This window comes from Emiliania huxleyi, assembly GCF_000372725.1.
Source record: "Emiliania huxleyi CCMP1516 unplaced genomic scaffold EMIHUscaffold_526, whole genome shotgun sequence".
NCBI lineage: Eukaryota > Haptophyta > Isochrysidales > Noelaerhabdaceae > Emiliania > Emiliania huxleyi.
In genome coordinates, this window is record NW_005198045.1 from 1 (window position 1) to 16,629 (window position 16,629).

Below are 16,629 nucleotides of genomic sequence, written 5' to 3' on the forward strand. Positions count from 1 at the left end.
GAGCCCGCAAGCCAGAAGAGGGGCGGGCAGAGTTTGCTCGGCTTCACGCGCAGCGCGGCCGCTGGAGACGGAGGCGGCGGCGGCGGCGGCGGCAGCGGCGGCGGCGGCGGCGGCGGCGGTGCGATGGGCGGCGGTGCGGTGGCCGGCGTGGGCGAGGAGAGCCTCGAGGCGGCGGAGGCGGAGGTGGCCCGGCTGACGGCGGAGCGCGAGAAGATCGGCGCGGCGGCCGGCGCCACGGCGGGCGAGCCGCCGCTGCTGCACAACCACGCAGCTGCTTTGGCCAACGCGATGCGGCGGCTCGACGCCGCCCGACGCAAGAGCGGGCGCGCGTGAGGGGAGGGGGGGGACGTCTCTCTCGCGGATCTCGCAGAGAGGCACGTACAAGTGGTACACGGTCGAGACGGTACAGGTTGGGCAGGGTCCTGCCTAGGGCGGGCGGTGACACTACGTATCTTCTATCTACGTTTCCTGTGGCAGAGGGCGAGAAAGTCGTGGACTAGTAGAGGGAAGACAGCCATGATATTTCGTTTTTGCCCCAGATGAGACTTGAGTGAGCGGGGTTGAGCGGGATGCGCGGTGCGTGGGCCGTGGCGTGGCTCTCCCCGGGAGACGAGATGATTAATTACACCTTCATGATGAAGAACAGCTAGAGGCGTGTGGCTGGGCAAGAGAGCGCAGCCGTAAGAGCGGGACGGACTGCGCAAGCACACTCCCCCCCCCCACCTCCCCAACTCATGTCTGTCAGGTCTCCCCAAAGCCGAACTTGACAAACCTGCCCGCGTGCCCGGGCTTCATGTCCGTCTCCGTTGCCACCTCGGCCCGCTCGGCGGCGTCTAATCCGCGTAAGTACGCGATGTCGTCATACCCCTCGGCGTCAAAGGCGGCAGCGTAGGCCTGCAGCCCGATCCGCGCTAGAGCCTCGGCGACGGCCGCGATGCCTCCCGTGGGGAGAGGGGGCTCCCGGTGGACGGTGCGCCCGTCCGGCAGGAGCTTGAAGAGGCGGCTCGGGGGTGAAGAGGCAGCGCTGGAGGCGGAGGCTGCGCCGGAGGAGGCGCCGTAGGAGGAGGGGGACGCCGGGGCGGAGGCGGAGGAGGCAGAGAGGGGCGAGGGCACAGCCGAAATCTCGCTCGAACGCCGCTTCGGCGGTGGCGCCTTGGCTGCCTCGAGAGGGCGCTTTTCGGCGCGGCGTGGGGTTGTCGCGCTCGCCATCGAGATCGACTCCCCCGCCCCTTCCATCTCCGCGACCGCCCGTGCCTCGCCTTCCCCGCCCTCGCACTCCTGTGTGCATGTGAAGAGAAGGGGGGAGAAACGGACCTTTCAAACTCCGTGTCTCGGGCGAAAATTCTATTATCTAAAGAAAGAAAGAAAATAGACCAACCAAGGGAGGGATGGGAGGACGGCACGCCGCCACCACACAGGGATTTTAACTATTATTAAAAAGGAAAGAAAACAGACACGCCAAATGAGGGATGGGACGAGGACAGGGTCCCCACGAGCAGGATTTTGGAAGGACGATCAGGGGGACAGGTGGGGCTCTCCTGCTCCTGACAAGGGACACGACTATTATCTACGAGTACACCGTGGCGCGTAACATTCTTTTTTGCCGCTGTCCGGGCCGAACAAGCCCACCTGCGCCGCGGCACCCTCGCCTCCCAACCAACTCCCATGACGTACGTGACCCACCAGTCCCTCGCCAGCCGTATGTGCGGTGGCCTCTGCGGCTCGCTCTTTGGCGTCGCGATTTACCTTCTGACCTTTCTACTCGCCGGTTGGAACGAAGGGGCCTATATCTCTGGTCTCGAGGTGCTCGAGCACGCCTACGAGGTGGTGGACGAGCATCCGTGCGACGCGGCGAGCCTACCGCAGGACGGCTCGCTCGTCTTCCTTGAGGGCTGCCAACTGGCCGGCCTTCCAGAGTGGCCGGCGGGCGATTTCCAACTCAGCGGGCCTAGGACTGGCGCGTGGTTTGAGACGGCGGTCGAGATGTACCAGTGGAGAGAGGTGCGCCACTCGGAGACGCGGAAGGACGCGGTCGGAGGAGGGAGCACAACCGTCACTTGGCACTCGCATGAGAGTCGCTGGTTCTCCACCGCTCAGCCGTCTCCACAGAACTGCGACCAGAGCCGTCCGACGGACCCTTGCATGCCTTCGACGGCGTGCCATGCAGGGCAGGGCCACTGCAACCCGCCCCTTCCGGGGTCGCCGCTGAGCGGCAAGCAGACGGCGCTGTCCGGCGCAATCCGCGTCGGCGAGGCGGCGAGGCTGAACAGCGCGCAGCTGGGGCAGCTCAAATCCCGTCGCCCCCTCACGCCGGCTTCAGAGGTGCTGCGAGGCGAGCCCGCGACGCTGCCCCTCGCCTCGCTCCTGCCCCGAAACTGCCGCTGGGACGGCGCTTGGGCGACGAGTGCGCCGCCAGGTCAGAGCAAGGGCGGCAGCCTCCTCGGAACCTTCTCGGATCCCCTTGGAGTATTCTCGGAGCCTTCCCCCGTATAGGCGGGCCTCGAGTGGGCGACACGCGCGTGCGCTGGGCCGTCAGCGCCGCTTCAGAGGCGTCAGTGCTCGCTGCGGTCGGCGCGGGCGGCGTGATGGTGCCGTGGCGGTCGGGCGTCAGGGCAAAGGTTGCGGGGCTCAAGCAGACGCTCAACGAGCTTCGCGAGGGCGCCGTCCCGCTCGACGAGTTTTTCGACGCGTTGCACGCTGAGGCGGCTGGCCAGGTCTGGGCCCTCCGCTTCCTCTCGCTCTTCCTGTTTTGGCTCGGTCTCGTCCTGTTTACGCGGCCGATTGCGATCGCGCCCGACTTCGTCTCGTGCATCGGACCCGCCATCGGAGAGCTCGGTCCGCCTCGGTCTCTCTCGCCGCCCTCGCCCGCTCATCATGAATTGAGGAGTCACAGGCGACCTCGCGGGCTGCCTCCTCGCCCTCGCCGCCCTCGCCGCCGCGCTCACCACCTCCCTCCTCGTCACGGCCTTCTTCTGGCTCAAGCCCCTAGATGTGCAGACACAGACTGCGGCGTGTACCGGTTAGCGACACTCGAGAGTGACACGTCCTCGGCTGCACCCAGCTGTGTGTTCACTGTGTTCACGCGGTGCCCGGAAGACACGGCGCGTAGCACGTCTCCACGGCCTGCCTTCAGGCTCTGGTTCCGGCCCGCCGTCGGGGTACCCCTCCTCCTGCTCGCCCTCGCCGCCGGCTGCCTGGTGCTGCGCCTCCGCCGCCGCGCGAGCCGCGGCAAGCGCGCCCGCGTGCAGTCGTCGCAGTACCTGCAGTCGTCTGGCGCGTCGCTCGCATCGCAAGACGTGACCACCCCGATGCCGCCCGCGGGCGGGTGCGGGTGCGTGGGAGGCGGCGGCTGCCCGGTCGTCGGCGCCGTGGCGGTCCCGATGGCGACAGAGCCGTCGCGCGCGATGTGCCGCGCACGTAGATGAGGGATGACACCGGATGCATGACGCACACTGGTCGTGCGGATGAGGCGCGGGCTTGTGGTGCGAGATGGCCTGCTCACACCTTCACGTGCCTGGACTCACACACTAGGTTCCACACCGCCGCACCGGCCGGCGGCGTGCCGACCGTGACGACGGCGAGACGCCCTCCGCCTCTACCTCGGCACGGCCAGCCGTGTCCCTGAGCCGTCACCTGAGACAGCCGTCCTGTCAGGTGACTCCCGCCTCAATCTACCCCCAGATCGACGCCGTCGCACGAGTGGCGCCCGTCGGAGTCGCGGAGCCCGTCGAGGCGGTTCCGATCGGCCGCCCGGTCTGACCCAGCTCTTGAGGCCAGCCACGACGTGCCGAATCCGATGCCCGACATGCGTGCACGACTAGCCTGGAGAGTAGCCGCCCTAGGGCCACTCTCCTGCCGAGTCCGCCAGCCGCCACTCAAGCGGCAAGCGCGGCATCTGTGCTTATCGCGTCAGAGCGTTTGGCTTGCTAGTTTCTCGTCACCCTCCCTGGCTCTGCCTCTCTCCACTCTCCGTCTCGTCCCCAGAGGTGTCGGCTCGGCGTCGGGCTCGGGGTCAGGTGCAGGGCACAGGTGCTGGTGGGGGCGTGCGTACTGTAGAGAGTTGATCGCCTTTTGTCAGTGTTAAGCCCGACGATTGACTCTGAAACGACTGTACAGTCACACAGTGCGGAACGCGCCACTTGCCCTGTTGGGAGCAACCCCGTACCAGCTAAAGCCGTACCACCCCCTCTTACCAGAGGCGCCTCTCTACACCGCCGAGCGTACTACGGTGTCGCGGCTGCTGTACCGCTCGACTGTACTGCACGTCTCGACGTGGCCCGCGGGAGTCACCGAGCCATCTCGCCGGCAGGCGGGGGACCGCCGTAGCTGGGACTGGCGCGTTTGTACGTGTCCGCGGGGCAGCACAGCCAGCGGAGCGTCATCGTCTCGTCCTTGTACGTCAGCCCGATGCAAGGGCCCATGATGCACCCCGTGCCGAGCTCCAGGCATTCGACCCGGAGTACGGGCAGCCCTTGTAGGTGAAGCAGATGCACGTTAGCAAAGGCAGTTCTCGGTCATGGTGTACCCGCAATCTCCGTTGCCCTCATCGACCCACTTGCCAGCGTACTGCGAGGTGAGGCAAAGGGCAGCGCTCACAGCTGTGCAAGAATCGGATCAAAGGTGCGTGGGCACGGCGGGAGGTGGTGCGTACCTTCCCCATCGCTTCAAACTCGGGGCACGACATCGTCACACGGTGAGACGCTCGGTATTTGGGGCTTCAGCCTCGGCCAGCTGGCCTCGGCCACTCCACAATCACTACCCGGGTACCACAGGGCCACAGACCACGATTGAAATCCCTCGGGTGTGCTGCGATTTCTTTTCGGAGAGTTAGTATAAGGGATTTTGCGCCCTCGTCAATCTGCTGGGATTTTGCGCCCTCGTCAATCTGCTTGACCGAGATGTATCCCTTCTACGTGAGTGAGTGAGTATCCTGGATACTACCGGGGATTACAAAACGTCGGTTGCCGCTCCATCGCCCATAGGCCATAGCTGGGGATGACACTACTAGCGGTCACGTGAGAGTGAGTGACGTGAGTGTTTTTTAACGGCAGGCGGGACTGGCGCGCACTGGCACTAACACAGGTACCAGAGAAAAAGAACAACAGCTCGGAGATTTAACTCACGCGGGAGGCGAATAACTAATGCCCGCCGGGCTCATACCTCGGCACGGCACTTATGATCGCATGCGACGGTGGCATGGTGCGAGGCATGGTGCGAGATCACGCCTGGGTTGGCGTGATGAGGATGGCGCCAGGCCAACAGCTGTGGCCAGGCCGAATGCCGCCGCACCAGGCACTGCCGTCCTCAACGGATTCATCGCTGCCTCGAAACTCGCAGAGACACCTCGACAGGTCACGTGAGAAGTTCTCTCTGATGGGATGTGATGGATTTTGCCCTGGCTTCGGCGACCCCGAAGGTGGGTACGACAACCTAGGCAGGCGCATTCCTGCGGTGAACGCGTCGCTCGCTTCGGGCAAGCACGCACCCGTCAACTACGGCTGCTGGTTCTACACCGCGGGCAACGCCTCCAGATGGTCGGGGGCGTACGTCAACGTTGGACGATCGTTACGTGTGCGCTCGCGCTGCGATGTGCACGCGCTGATGTACGGATCCCGCTCCTCCGCCAATCCGCTGTGTACTCACAACCCTGGGGATAAGTTCTGGTGTGTGCTGGCTCGGTCGCACGGCTTCGACTCGATCCAGATCCTGCGTGGCACCGCAAAGGCGAGCTTTGGCAAGAGGAAGCCCTGGTCTGAGCTTGTGCTCTGCACTGACGAGTGCGCCACCATGCTCCATCGCAACAACGCCTGCGTGTCCGCAGCGCGCTCCCTAAGCGCCAACGGCACCGTCCTTCCGTGCGACTGCCCCTCGGAGGCGCAAGTGCTCTCGTGCGACGCCAGCTCTCCAGCAGCTACCTATGGGCTTCACCGCTACGCCGTGCTGCCGCTTGTTATTCCGGGAGAGCGTGCTCCGGCGCGGAACGCTAAGCTCTGTGAGGGACCTCCATTCAACCTTTCGCGTGTGCTTGGAAGAGCCGCCGTCCTCTCCTCCGCCGCCGACGCCTCATCCGCCTGCATCACAACCAATCGTGCTAGAAGTGCCGTCATCACCGTGCAACGTTCAGCTACCGCCGGCGGGCGATGTGGAAGAATGGGAGGCAACGGCGGGCGGCGGGTTTGAGCTGGCGACAGAATGGGAGGATATCGCCCGGGAGCGGGACGCGGAGCGGCGCCGTGCGCGCGCCGCCGCCGCCAACGCCTCGCGGCCGTCCGCTCCGTGGAGCTTCCCTGCGTGCCCACCCTGCCCAACGAGTCAGGTGGGAGGCGGTGATGATGGCAAGCGCAAGGCGGCCAACAGTGGGCCCGCGAACAGTGGGCCCGCAACCACCACAGAGCTCTACTTCGTTGACCAGCTGCCGTACCTCAAGGTCGAGACATGGCACACGGACGGCGGACCGGCATTCAGCGAGGTTGACTATAGCGGGGGGGCCCGCCTGAGGCGAGTTACTGATCCATATATTTTTTGCACTAAGCCATAAGTTTTGTCCACTCAGATTCCCCGCCCGGTCGCCAGTGGTGGTGGGGAGGTAAGAGTGCACGCCGACAAGCCCCAAAACGAATCTTTAACTTGCATCCTCTGTCTCTGATGCCGAGTATGGAGAGATAGATGCGGCATGCCGCGACAGATTCGTCATGCACCTGATGACGGCCGCCGGCGCCTCGGCGCCGGCCGACGCCGTGTTCAGGTTCACAGCCGGCGAGGCGATGCAGACCTCTCGCCCGATCTCCGCGTCGGGCGAGGACGACGACGAGGACACCGGCTCCGAGGAGTATTCCGACGACAGGGCGTCCGACCGCTAGCAGCTGGCTTCAACCATATCTTACCCTTTCTGCCCCCCCCTCCTCCGACCCCCCAGGCTAGATGGAGTAGTCAGATGTAGATTCTGCCCCACACAGCCCCTTACCCCTTCACCCTCGCCTCGCTGCTTGGTGTTTCTGAACACGTAGTCGTCCACGCTGTGGGGGTTGTGCGGGTTGTGTCTGGGAGGGAGGGAGTGGGGTGCAGGTTGCTCACCCACGGCACCGGGCCGGTGCTTGCACTTTGAATGCCGTGGGGCTCCTGCCCGTGTCCGGGCGTGGAGATGCGAGGGTCGCCCCCCCTTGCCCCACCACTTTGTGTGTGTGGAGACGTTTACCTTACCTTACCTGTCTCTGATGAGGTCTCTGATGCTCCCGCCGACATGGGTTCTTCCGCATCCCATGCACAAGTCCGCCCCGGCAGCGAGCGTATAGAGCCCGGCGTCGTTTGAGAAGGATCCGGTGCCCCTGTTTGCGCCTGTGGCGTCTCGCTTTTGGTGTGGGTGTCCTCTGTCTGGCTTGACCCCTTTCAGCCCTTTCAGCCCTTTGAGCCCTTTGACTCATTTCGTTGTTACCAGCTAACAAAAAAAAGGCTCAGAGGCTCACAGGGCTCAGGGCTTGGTTTGGGACTTGGTTTGGGGCGTCCGGCTGCAGGACCGCATGCATCTAGAGGTGGACCCAGCGCCCGGCCTTGCGCCCGCGACTGGGTTGATTGCGATGGGGAGCGGTGGGCCAGCGTGGAGCGATGGGTGGGGCTTCAGTGGGGCCTGCGGGTGGATGGGGATGTCAATCCTCCCCACCGCTCGATCCCTCCTCCGCCTCCATGAGGGCCTTCGCGAATCCGTCGAGGCGAGCCTGGAGCGCGCGGAACGCCGCGCTCGTCTCGTCGTGGTACATGCAGGCCTGCATGTCAGTGATGGCCAGGCGGTACAGGTAGAAGACCTCGCCGTCGAGGTAGTGATATGACGCGACCGGATCGGGCAGCTCCGGATGGGAGAACGGTGTCTAGTGTCGTCCGAGGGAGTTTCTGAAGAAAGAAAGAAAGAAAACAGACAACCCAAGGGAGGGATGGGAGAACGGCACGCCGCCACCACACAGGGATTTTAAGGAGAGGAGTGTGATGCGCTAGCCGTCGCCCACCCTGGGGAGTCTGCCTCTTCGTATCTCTTTTCGCAGTCTCTCGCCGCTTCTCGCTGCAACCTTCATGCCACCTCGCGGCCGTCCCACTCTCGTCGTTCTCTCCCTTGTCACTTCCTCCTCTGTCGCGTCGTTCTCTTCTGCCTCGTCCTGCGGCGCCGCCGCCTGCCGGTCCCTTGTTCTCGCGGCTTCTTTCGCCTTTCGGCGCAACTCCGTCCTCCTCGCGGCGTATCCTGGCCCCTCAAGTCTATCGAGCTCCCCTCGCGCAACGACCACATTTCTGATTGACGAAGTACCGACATGCTCACACAAAAACACATGCTTACTCTGGTGCTACTTCAGACGGGTCTCGCCAGCCTCTGCCCTGGGAGATGCACAGCAGTGCGCCCATCCAACGCGGCAATCGTCAGCCCGGTGCCTAGGATTCAGCGCAGCCGCGCCGCCGTCTGCGCGCTTGGCGGCCTCGAGCTGCCTGCTCGCCTGTGGCCTCTCGTCGGCGCCTTTGCGCTCGGCGGAGCCACCACCGCCGCCGCCTCTGCCGCCGCCGGGTCGTTCCGCACAAGAGTACCAGCACCGAGGGGTCTCCTCCTTTCCGTCTTCCGCCGCTCACTGCGAATCGTCCGCTCAGTGCTCGGCGCGGCGTGCATGGCCCTGCTGCGTCGCAGGCTTCCGGGCTGCGAGGCTGCCGACGAGGGCGAGTGCGATCTCACCGCATCTCGCTCGCGGTGGGCGGAGGCGTGGGCCATCCTCCGCGCGGGCCTGCGGGAGGTCGGCCGAACCACGGCGGAGGGCGTCGAGGCCTTCAAGATGGAGCGCTCCCTCTACTCCGCCGTCCTCGGACGGTCAGCACACTCTCCCGCCATTTTCATTGCCGCCACTCGTCTCGCTGCATTATTGCAGGACACCTCCCTGATACCTCCCTAATACCTCCCTGACACGTCCCCGACACGTCCCAGGCCCGCCCTCGTGGCGCTGCAGTACGTGCTCGACCGTGTCACGCCGCTGCGGCTCGAGGCGGTGCTGCGCGAGGCGCTTGTCGGCGTGCTCTCGTCTGTGAGCGCGCCGCCCGAGCCCGGCCCAGACCAGGAGGCTTGCATAGAGACACTCGTCTCACGAAGCTGTCTTGCACACACACGTACTGTCTCGCAACAGTATTGCACTGGTGCAGCTCACATACACTCGGTGGCGGGACCTCGGCACTCCTCCGGCGGCACCAGCCCACACGCCCTCCTCGTCCCTCCTAGTGACGCCCATTCCCACGCCCCTGCCAGGCCGGCCGCCGCGCTCTCAGCCAGGGCGAGCGCACGCTACGCGCGCTCGAGCTCCGCTCCTTCTCGGTCGGGGGTGCGCCGCCGCAGCTGCTGGCCGCGCGGGCGTACGATCTCGGGCCGATGGCGATGGCGTTCGACTTTGACGTCCGGTGGCCGTCGGAGATGGTTGCCGGCTGTCCGCCGCGCTCCAGTCTCGGAGGCACCTCGGAGGCACCTCGGATGCCTCTCGGCTGTAGGTCGCCGAGCTCCTAGACACTTCCTAGACACTTCCTAGACACTTCCTAGACACTTCCTAGACGCTTCCCAGACCTCGGATGCATCTCGGCTGTAGGTGGCCGAGCTGTCCGCCGAGCTAGAGCTGCGTGTCGGCGTGGGTGCGCGCGTGCCGGTGGCGCTGCGCAACATCTGCTTCGACGGCGCGGTGCGGCTGGTGGTGACGAACCTGTGCGCCGCGGAGCCGGGGTGCGGCGCGGCCCTCTGGTTGCTGTTCGGCTTTTTTTCTTTTTTCTCGAGCGCGCCCTTTCTCTGTTAGGTATGGCGCGGTGCTCTGCTCCCTGCCGTCGCCGCCGGAGCTGACTCTTGACTGCCGCGTCGCGGGCGGCGAGGTGACCGCCATCCCGTGTCTAGGAAGTGTCTAGGAAGTGTCTAGGAAGTGTCTAGGAAGTGTCTAGGTGACCGCCATCCCGTGGCTGCGGTCGGAGCTGCAAAACTCGCTGCAGGCGGCCCCGCTCGAGAGAGGCTTGCCTGGCACGCAGTCCCATCAACGAAAGGTTGCGTGCTCTTTGCTGCACCCAGGCGGCTTTGCTCGAGAGCCTCGCGTGGCCTCGCCGGGTGGTGCTGCTCCCCTGTCCGGCCGGGACCGCAAACTCTTTCGAATTCGCCTTCTTCTGAACTGACTGACTCAGGTGGTGCTACCTGCTTTCCGGCCGGGGTCGCTGCACGCGACGGTGCTGCCCGCGGCGCAACTGCGGCGCCTCGCCGTGACGGACCCGCTGCTGCAGGCGGAGATGGCGCTCGCCGAGTCGTCGCCGTCGGCAGAGAAGGAGCCGAGGGCGGAGGAGGCGGCGGGCGGCGGCAGCTACCGCTCCTTCCTCGAGGCGTTGCCTGCGAGGCTCGCCGGGCTGACGGAAGCGGACATGTGCATCCGCATGTATGACGGGCGGCTCTCACACGACTACCGACTGCCCGCAGGCTGGCCAACCTGACGGACGACCTCTCCCTCGACCTCTCCAAGGTCTCCTGCGGCTCGACTTGCTAACCCTCACCCTCACCCTCACCCTCACCCTCACCCTCACCCTCACCCTCACCCTCACCCTCCCCTCACCCTCACCCTCCAAGGTCTCCCTCGACTTGCGGCTCGACTGGCTCGACTCTGGCGAGTGGCTTGCTCCGGACGAGGCGACGGCGGAGGCGCTTTTCCGCGAGGTGGACACGAGCGGCGACGGCTTCATCGACGTGGCCGAGCTGCGCGGCGCGCTGGCAAAGGCGGGCAAGGCGCCCTCCTTCGAGGAGGTGGAGGCGCTGCTGCAGACCGTGGACGCCAACGGCGACGGCCAGATCTCGCTCGCAGAGTTCAAGGCGGCGCTGCTGACGCCGCAGGCGATGCCCCCCGCGCTCAAGGGCCTCATCTCTGTGGGCGAGGTTGTGATGTCCCGGCTCGGCGCGGTCGGCGGCGGGCTCTCGTCTGCGCAGCAAGCCGCGGGCCCGAGCGCTCTCGCCAACTGGACAAACGCGACGGCGCTGGGCGCCGCCGGCTCCGCGGTGACGAGCGGCTGGTCCGCCGTGTCGAGCGCGGGCGCCAGCGCGGCCAGCAGCATCGGATCGCTGCTCGCATGGCGGCCGCGCGGCGCCGACGCAGACGCTTGATGCTTGGTAAATTATTGCGCCCGGACGCTCTGTGGAAGCCCGGAAGGGGAAGGCTTAGTACCGTGTTCAGTTGTACACGCGGCTCTCTGTCTACACACTACAGTACGCACGTATGATCTAACATCTATGCGGAACGAGATCACCACAGCCACGCAGGTGTCGCAGGTGTCCGAGCTCGTGGTTGTAATACGCGTTAATTACTATGGCTAAAAGACTAGAGTCCACAGTCGACAGTAACGTACCCTACCCTACAGTCAAGCCGTCTCCACCGTAAATAAAATCAGCCCTGATCTGGCATCTGCACGTACGGGTTTGGCGCGGGCCGGATAAACCTCGGCGACACCGACCGGAGCAGCCTCGTTGGGTTGGCTGCTCGCAGCTGCCGTCCCCTCTTCTGCGGCTGGACGGGTGCTCGCTCAACGCGTTCTCGCGGTTCGTTGCTCTGCTGCTGCTGCTGCTGCTGCTGCTGCTGCTGCTGCTGCTGCTGCTGCTGCTGCTGCTCGTCAACGTCCTCCTCCTCCTCCTCCTTCTCCAGAGGGGGCACGTCATGCACGCGGTGCCACCTGTAGGCCTCCTTCCGGTCCTGCCCCTCAAAGGATCTTTCCCCTGCCTTGCGGACCCAGTACTCGGCGTCCTCCCGCGTGGCTCGCCACGCCTCGCACAGAAAGTAGAGATGGTAGCCGACGAGGTACGCAAAGAGGAGGGGAAAGCCCATGGTGTCCGAGAACGCCAGGATGTCGTGCTCGCCAGCCTCGACCTTTGCGACGGCGTTCTGAACGACGACGAGCACCTGCATGATGAATCCGGCGAGGACGTACTTGTCCAGGATCGTCGAGTAGGAGATCTGCGGCAGGTAGGTGTTGACGAGCTCTTTAAAGGCGACGGCGGTCAGCAGCAGCGTGAGCGAGAGGCCCATCCGGTCCTCGAACTGTGCGGGAGGCACCAGCAGCACGAAGAGCGACGAGCCGACGAGCGCAAAGTCGATCAGGAACACGTTCGTCAGGTAGTACCAGTGGTTGCGCTGCACCGCAACCTTGATGTTCAGGTCCTGATACCGGATGGCTGATGAGCTCGCCGCCTTGTCCGCAGGTTTGGCTTCCACACAGACGTAATCCGGCGGGCGATACTCTTCGAGGATGAAGGCCGCGCGGTCGAGGAAGTCCGGCTTCTCCGCCTGATTGGAGACGCCCTGCCGCACAAAGCGCACGAACTCGAAGGACGAGCCCATGCGCACCGTCAGCCACTGCATGTCAAAGGGGAACTTGTGCAGCCTGTACTTGGTGCGGAAGACGGCGTGCACGCGAGCGATGAAGTAGATGCGGCGGTCCTGCGCATCGTGCACCTCTTCCTTCCTGTCGACGCGGAACCAGACCTCCGCGTCGTCGCGCTTCTCCTTGCAGTTTCGGAGCACGAGGCCCGGGTGCCAGCAGGTTTTCCGCATCTGCTCCTGCCAGCCGAGCTCCTTGGCCGCCGCCATCCAGTCCGGCTGCTCCATTCTCTCCAGCCAGCCGAGATCCTTCCACTGCAGCTCGACCTGCAGATCCATCTCGAACGTCTGCGCCTTGACGTCGATCTCGTTGACGGAGTGAATTGTCACCCGCGGCTGTACCTCGACGATGCCCTTGCCTTTGGGCCGTTCAGAGCTCGCGCTCACCGAGCAGAGTGGAGACGCCATGTACGAGCGACCCGCTGGGTGTTGTCGGCGTAGCGGCGCTGCTCCAGTTGTTGGCCACCGTGTAGCGGCGCTGCGCACCGCATGTTTTTTGCCAGCGCCACACAAACGCGCGCGGCTAGCAAGGTGTATGCGGAAAAAAGAAAAATAGCGTGCAGCGGAGCTGGGAATAGGACCGCCGCAAGCGGCGTGGCGTGGAGCGGTTGAGCATCCCTCCGGGGGCCCCTCTGGCTAGGACGCAAGCGTCCGTCGCCCTTTTCAAACTCGGGGCCCACTCCGCTACGCTCCGACCCGAATTTGGAGGGCCTAAAAGTTTAAGGTGTTGCTGCGCAAAAGGGGTCGGACACAGGGCGCAGCTCATGCTAAGAGCTAGAAGGGGAGCTAGAGAGAACGACTACCCTGTCCCGTTATTGCGTACACCAACACCACAAAAGCTCTCTCTCTCCTGTCCTCACTCAGAGCACAGAGGGGGGTCACAACTACCGAGTCTCTCGACTAGCTGCCACGTTGCCGACCGAGAGCGGATCTTCTCCTGCTCCGCAAGGAGGGTGGCCAAGGCTAAAGTCTTGCCGGAGCCGCCGGGCGTGTTGACGACTTGGCGAAGGTCGCCCTTGTACTTGTACTTGTAGAGATGCTCGAGGGGGTGCTTTGTGGGGCGGTGCGCAGCCAGGCCAGCAGTGAGGGGAGGCGCACCCTCACTCTCCTCGGTTGCAGAGCTCGTCGGAGGCTGCGTCACGACGGGAGGGTCGCGACAGCAGTCCTCGGGCGAGCCGACGCGCATGTCCAACCAGCGCTGGGACTCGTTGTGACGGCAGACGCCGGCTGCCTCTCCAGCCGCTTCTGCAGCGTCCTTCTTTGCCCGTGCATGGGCTCGATCCGATTCCGCAGCGTGTCGTCCCCAGCGGCGGTGCTGCGCGGGAGGCGGCCGCGGGCACGCTGGGCTCGATCAGCTTTCCCTAGCACGGATTTGGCGGACGTTCTTGGCTTCAATTTTACGAATGTCTTGGCACCAGCTGAATGAAGGCTTGCACGGCCCACATCACGCAGTTCGTGATTCGCTCTCTTGCTCGTCTCCCGAGCGTTATGCGACGACCGGTATGGTCGTTTCCCTCGTTGTTGGTGCCGCTTTCTCCGCTGCCGCCTTTCGTCTTCGCCGGCATCTCCCGGCTCCACCGGTTCCGATCGATAGTATCGACGGCCCGGCCGAGGTTTCCCCGGGCGAGGGCGGTGGCATAGGGTCGCGTCGCCTCCCCGCCCAGGGAGGTCGGGCCGGCTCTCCCTGGTCAACGAGCCGCGCCCGCATCCGCGGCCTCTCTATCGTTCTCGGCTCGCCCCTCAAGAGGAGAGCACTCATTTTCTGGCCCCCGGCTCCCTGATTTGCAAATTGCAATGGCACAGACCAACACGGCACAGGCCGACCCCGTCTCCTGGCAGTCTCTCGCCCACAGCGGCAAGCTTTCGCGGGCGCTCGACAAAGAGGACCTGGCTACCCCCTGGATCAAAAAGCTGCGGGTCCGAAACCTCGAGCCGTCGCCGGAGCCCTACACTCTTCGCATTGCGATGCCGTGCGCTTGCGGCGGCTGCATCGCCGCGCACGAGATGAAGCCGGATCGCGGCGGTGCGACGAAGAAGGGACTGGTGATGGTTTGGGACGAGACGAAGCAGACATGCAAGCTCGAAGCCGACCAGCTCTCCGCTGTCGTTGCGGATGCGGCCCTGGCGCCGGCTAGCTCGGCGGCCGCGTCGAGCGAGGAGCCTCCGCCGCCCGTCGGCAGCACGGCTGCAGAGGTTGTTGGCCCGCCGGTCCCACAGGAGACGGCGGCAGCGGTGGCGGCGGCCACGGCGGTGCAGGCGGGGGAGGAGGAGTCGGCGGCGGCTGCGGTGCGGATGGCTGAGGAGGAGGCGGCAGCGGAGGCGGCGGCGGCGGCTCAGATGGATGAGGAGGCGGCGGCGGCGGAGGCGGAGGCGGAGGCGGAGGCGGCGGCGGCGGAGGCGGCGGCGGCGGCGGCGGCGGCGGCGGCGGCGGCGGCGGCGGCGGAGGCGGCGGCGGAGGCGGAGGCAGCGGAGGCGGCGGAGGCGGAGGCGGAGGCGGAGGCGGCGCGAAAGGCGGAGGCGGAGGCCGAGACGGCTGCGGCGACGGCTGCAGCGGCAGCAGTAGAGGTGGAGCAGCGGGCGGCGGAGGCGGCTTCAGAGGTCGAGGCGGCGGCGGCAGCCCTCTGCTGTGATGGGGTCGAGGCTTCAGGCGGCGGCGGCGGCGGCGGGGAGGCGGCTGGCGGCGGCATGGCTGCTGCGGGGGAAATCGCTGAGCAGGAGGAGGAGGAGGCAGCCGAGCCAGCAGCGCCGCCCTTGCAGAGGGAGGCGGAAGGCTTGCGCTTGCACCTCTCTAGCAGCAGCGGCACCGGCTACCAGAGTGTTTACAAGCTGCCCTCTGGCCGCTTCGCCCTCTCGCCCTCTGGCCCTCTCGCCGCGCAGAGCCCGCGGCTCTTTCTTGGCTCCTTCGGCACGGCGGTGGAGGCGGCTGCGGCTTACGCGAGGGCGGCCGGCGAACCACCGGCGGCGTCAGAGTTTGAGGGCGTGCGCTTGCACCTCTCCAGCAGCAGCACCGGCTACGAGGGCGTGCACAGGCACGCCTCTGGCAAATTCGTGGCGATTCGCTACGAGCACGGAAGGGAGGTCCACGTCGGCCTCTATGACACGGCAGTGGAGGCGGCGCGGGCGGTCGCGGACCCGGCCGCGGCGGCGTCGGCGTCGGCGGCGGCGGCGTCGGCGGCGGCAGAGGTGGAGCGGCGGGCGGCGGCGGCGGCGGCGGCGGCAGAGGTGGAGCGGCGGGCGGCGGCGGAGGCGGCGGCGGCGGCGGCGGCGGCGGCGGCGGCGGCGGTGGTGGAGCAGCGGGCTCGACGTCGAGACGGCGCGGGAGGCGGCCTCGGGCGAGGGCGAGAGCGAGAGCGAGGGCGAGGCGACCTTCGACGCGGTGCCCGCGGCGGGCGACGAGTGTGGACCAGACCACCCTGCGCGGGCAATCAAGAAGATGGTGTGGACGCCGGAGGAGGATGCCAAGCTGCTGAGGATGGTGGCCCAGTACGGGCCCTCCTCCTGGTCCCAGATCGCGCAGCACTTGCCAGGCCGGGTGGGCAAGCAGTGCCGCGAGCGCTGGCACAACCATCTCTCGCCAGAGGTGAAGACGGAGAACTTCACCGAGGAGGAGGGGGGCCCAAGCCCCCCCTTTCCCTTTGTTCCCCCGCCCGCCCTTTGCCCCCCCCCCCCCCCTCCCCCCCCTCCTGCGCGCTCCCCCATCCGCTGTGTCTCACATCCCCTCCTTCCCTCGCGTCCAGGACCGGCTGATCCTGCAGGCGGTGGCAGAGCACGGGACGAAGTGGGCGCTGATCGTCAAGCTCATCCCCGGCCGGACCGACAACGCCATCAAGAATCGATGGAACTCTGCGACGCGCAAGCTGCTGCGCATGCAGAAGCGCGAGGGGAAAGTGCCACTTTCGGACGCGTCGGGCGACATCACGCGCATGGCCGCGTCGGAGCTCGCGCGCCACCTCCTCACCGCCGGCCTCAACCCTCGCGAGCCACGCGCCAAGCTCGTGGTGAACGTCGGCGAGCACAAGGGCGCCTCTTCCTCTGGGGCGGCGGCGCCGGCGAGCGGGCCAGCCCAAGCGGCAACAGTAGGCACGGTGGTGGCGCCGACGGCGCAGGCGGTGGCTGCCGGCGAGGCGTCTGTACCTTCCTCAGCAATCCAGGTGGGGCCTGTGCTTGCGGCGCCGCCACAGCAGGCACCGCTCGCGGCTGTGGCGGTGGGCTTGCGCTTGCCCGTCTCCTG

General features: G+C 66.1%; 5 protein-coding genes across 5 annotated transcripts; 3 read left to right on the plus strand and 2 right to left on the minus strand.

Moving 5' to 3' along the window:
• Positions 1 to 741: 741 nt before the first annotated feature.
• Positions 742 to 1,236, minus strand: EMIHUDRAFT_119769 (hypothetical protein; the record flags this gene model as incomplete). The annotated part of the gene is made up of 1 exon (XM_005766032.1): positions 742 to 1,236. The coding sequence occupies one exon, from the start codon at positions 1,234 to 1,236 to the stop codon at positions 742 to 744; it is 495 nt and encodes a 164-aa protein (XP_005766089.1).
• A 429-nt stretch (positions 1,237 to 1,665) lies between these two features.
• Positions 1,666 to 4,088, plus strand: EMIHUDRAFT_459517 (hypothetical protein; the record flags this gene model as incomplete). The annotated part of the gene is made up of 5 exons (XM_005766033.1): positions 1,666 to 2,416; positions 2,494 to 2,845; positions 3,134 to 3,406; positions 3,532 to 3,577; positions 3,655 to 4,088. The coding sequence occupies 5 exons, from the start codon at positions 1,666 to 1,668 to the stop codon at positions 3,757 to 3,759; spliced, it is 1,527 nt and encodes a 508-aa protein (XP_005766090.1). The 3' UTR covers positions 3,760 to 4,088.
• A 4,214-nt stretch (positions 4,089 to 8,302) lies between these two features.
• EMIHUDRAFT_371025 (hypothetical protein) lies at positions 8,303 to 11,263 on the plus strand. The gene is made up of 10 exons (XM_005766034.1): positions 8,303 to 8,836; positions 8,951 to 9,080; positions 9,266 to 9,430; positions 9,597 to 9,730; positions 9,801 to 9,884; positions 9,951 to 9,984; positions 10,061 to 10,096; positions 10,171 to 10,391; positions 10,472 to 10,499; positions 10,604 to 11,263. The coding sequence occupies exons 1-10, from the start codon at positions 8,313 to 8,315 to the stop codon at positions 11,129 to 11,131; spliced, it is 1,884 nt and encodes a 627-aa protein (XP_005766091.1). The 5' UTR covers positions 8,303 to 8,312; the 3' UTR covers positions 11,132 to 11,263.
• A 44-nt stretch (positions 11,264 to 11,307) lies between these two features.
• Positions 11,308 to 12,903, minus strand: EMIHUDRAFT_445811 (hypothetical protein). The gene has a single exon (XM_005766035.1). The coding sequence runs from the start codon at positions 12,804 to 12,806 to the stop codon at positions 11,412 to 11,414; it is 1,395 nt and encodes a 464-aa protein (XP_005766092.1). The 5' UTR covers positions 12,807 to 12,903; the 3' UTR covers positions 11,308 to 11,411.
• A 2,928-nt stretch (positions 12,904 to 15,831) lies between these two features.
• Positions 15,832 to 16,255, plus strand: EMIHUDRAFT_76507 (hypothetical protein; the record flags this gene model as incomplete). Its single annotated transcript, XM_005766036.1, has 2 exons — positions 15,832 to 16,035; positions 16,136 to 16,255. Coding segments are annotated over 2 exons (324 nt in total), but the record flags the coding sequence as incomplete, so codon positions are not given.
• Between the last annotated feature and the right edge of the window lie 374 nt (positions 16,256 to 16,629).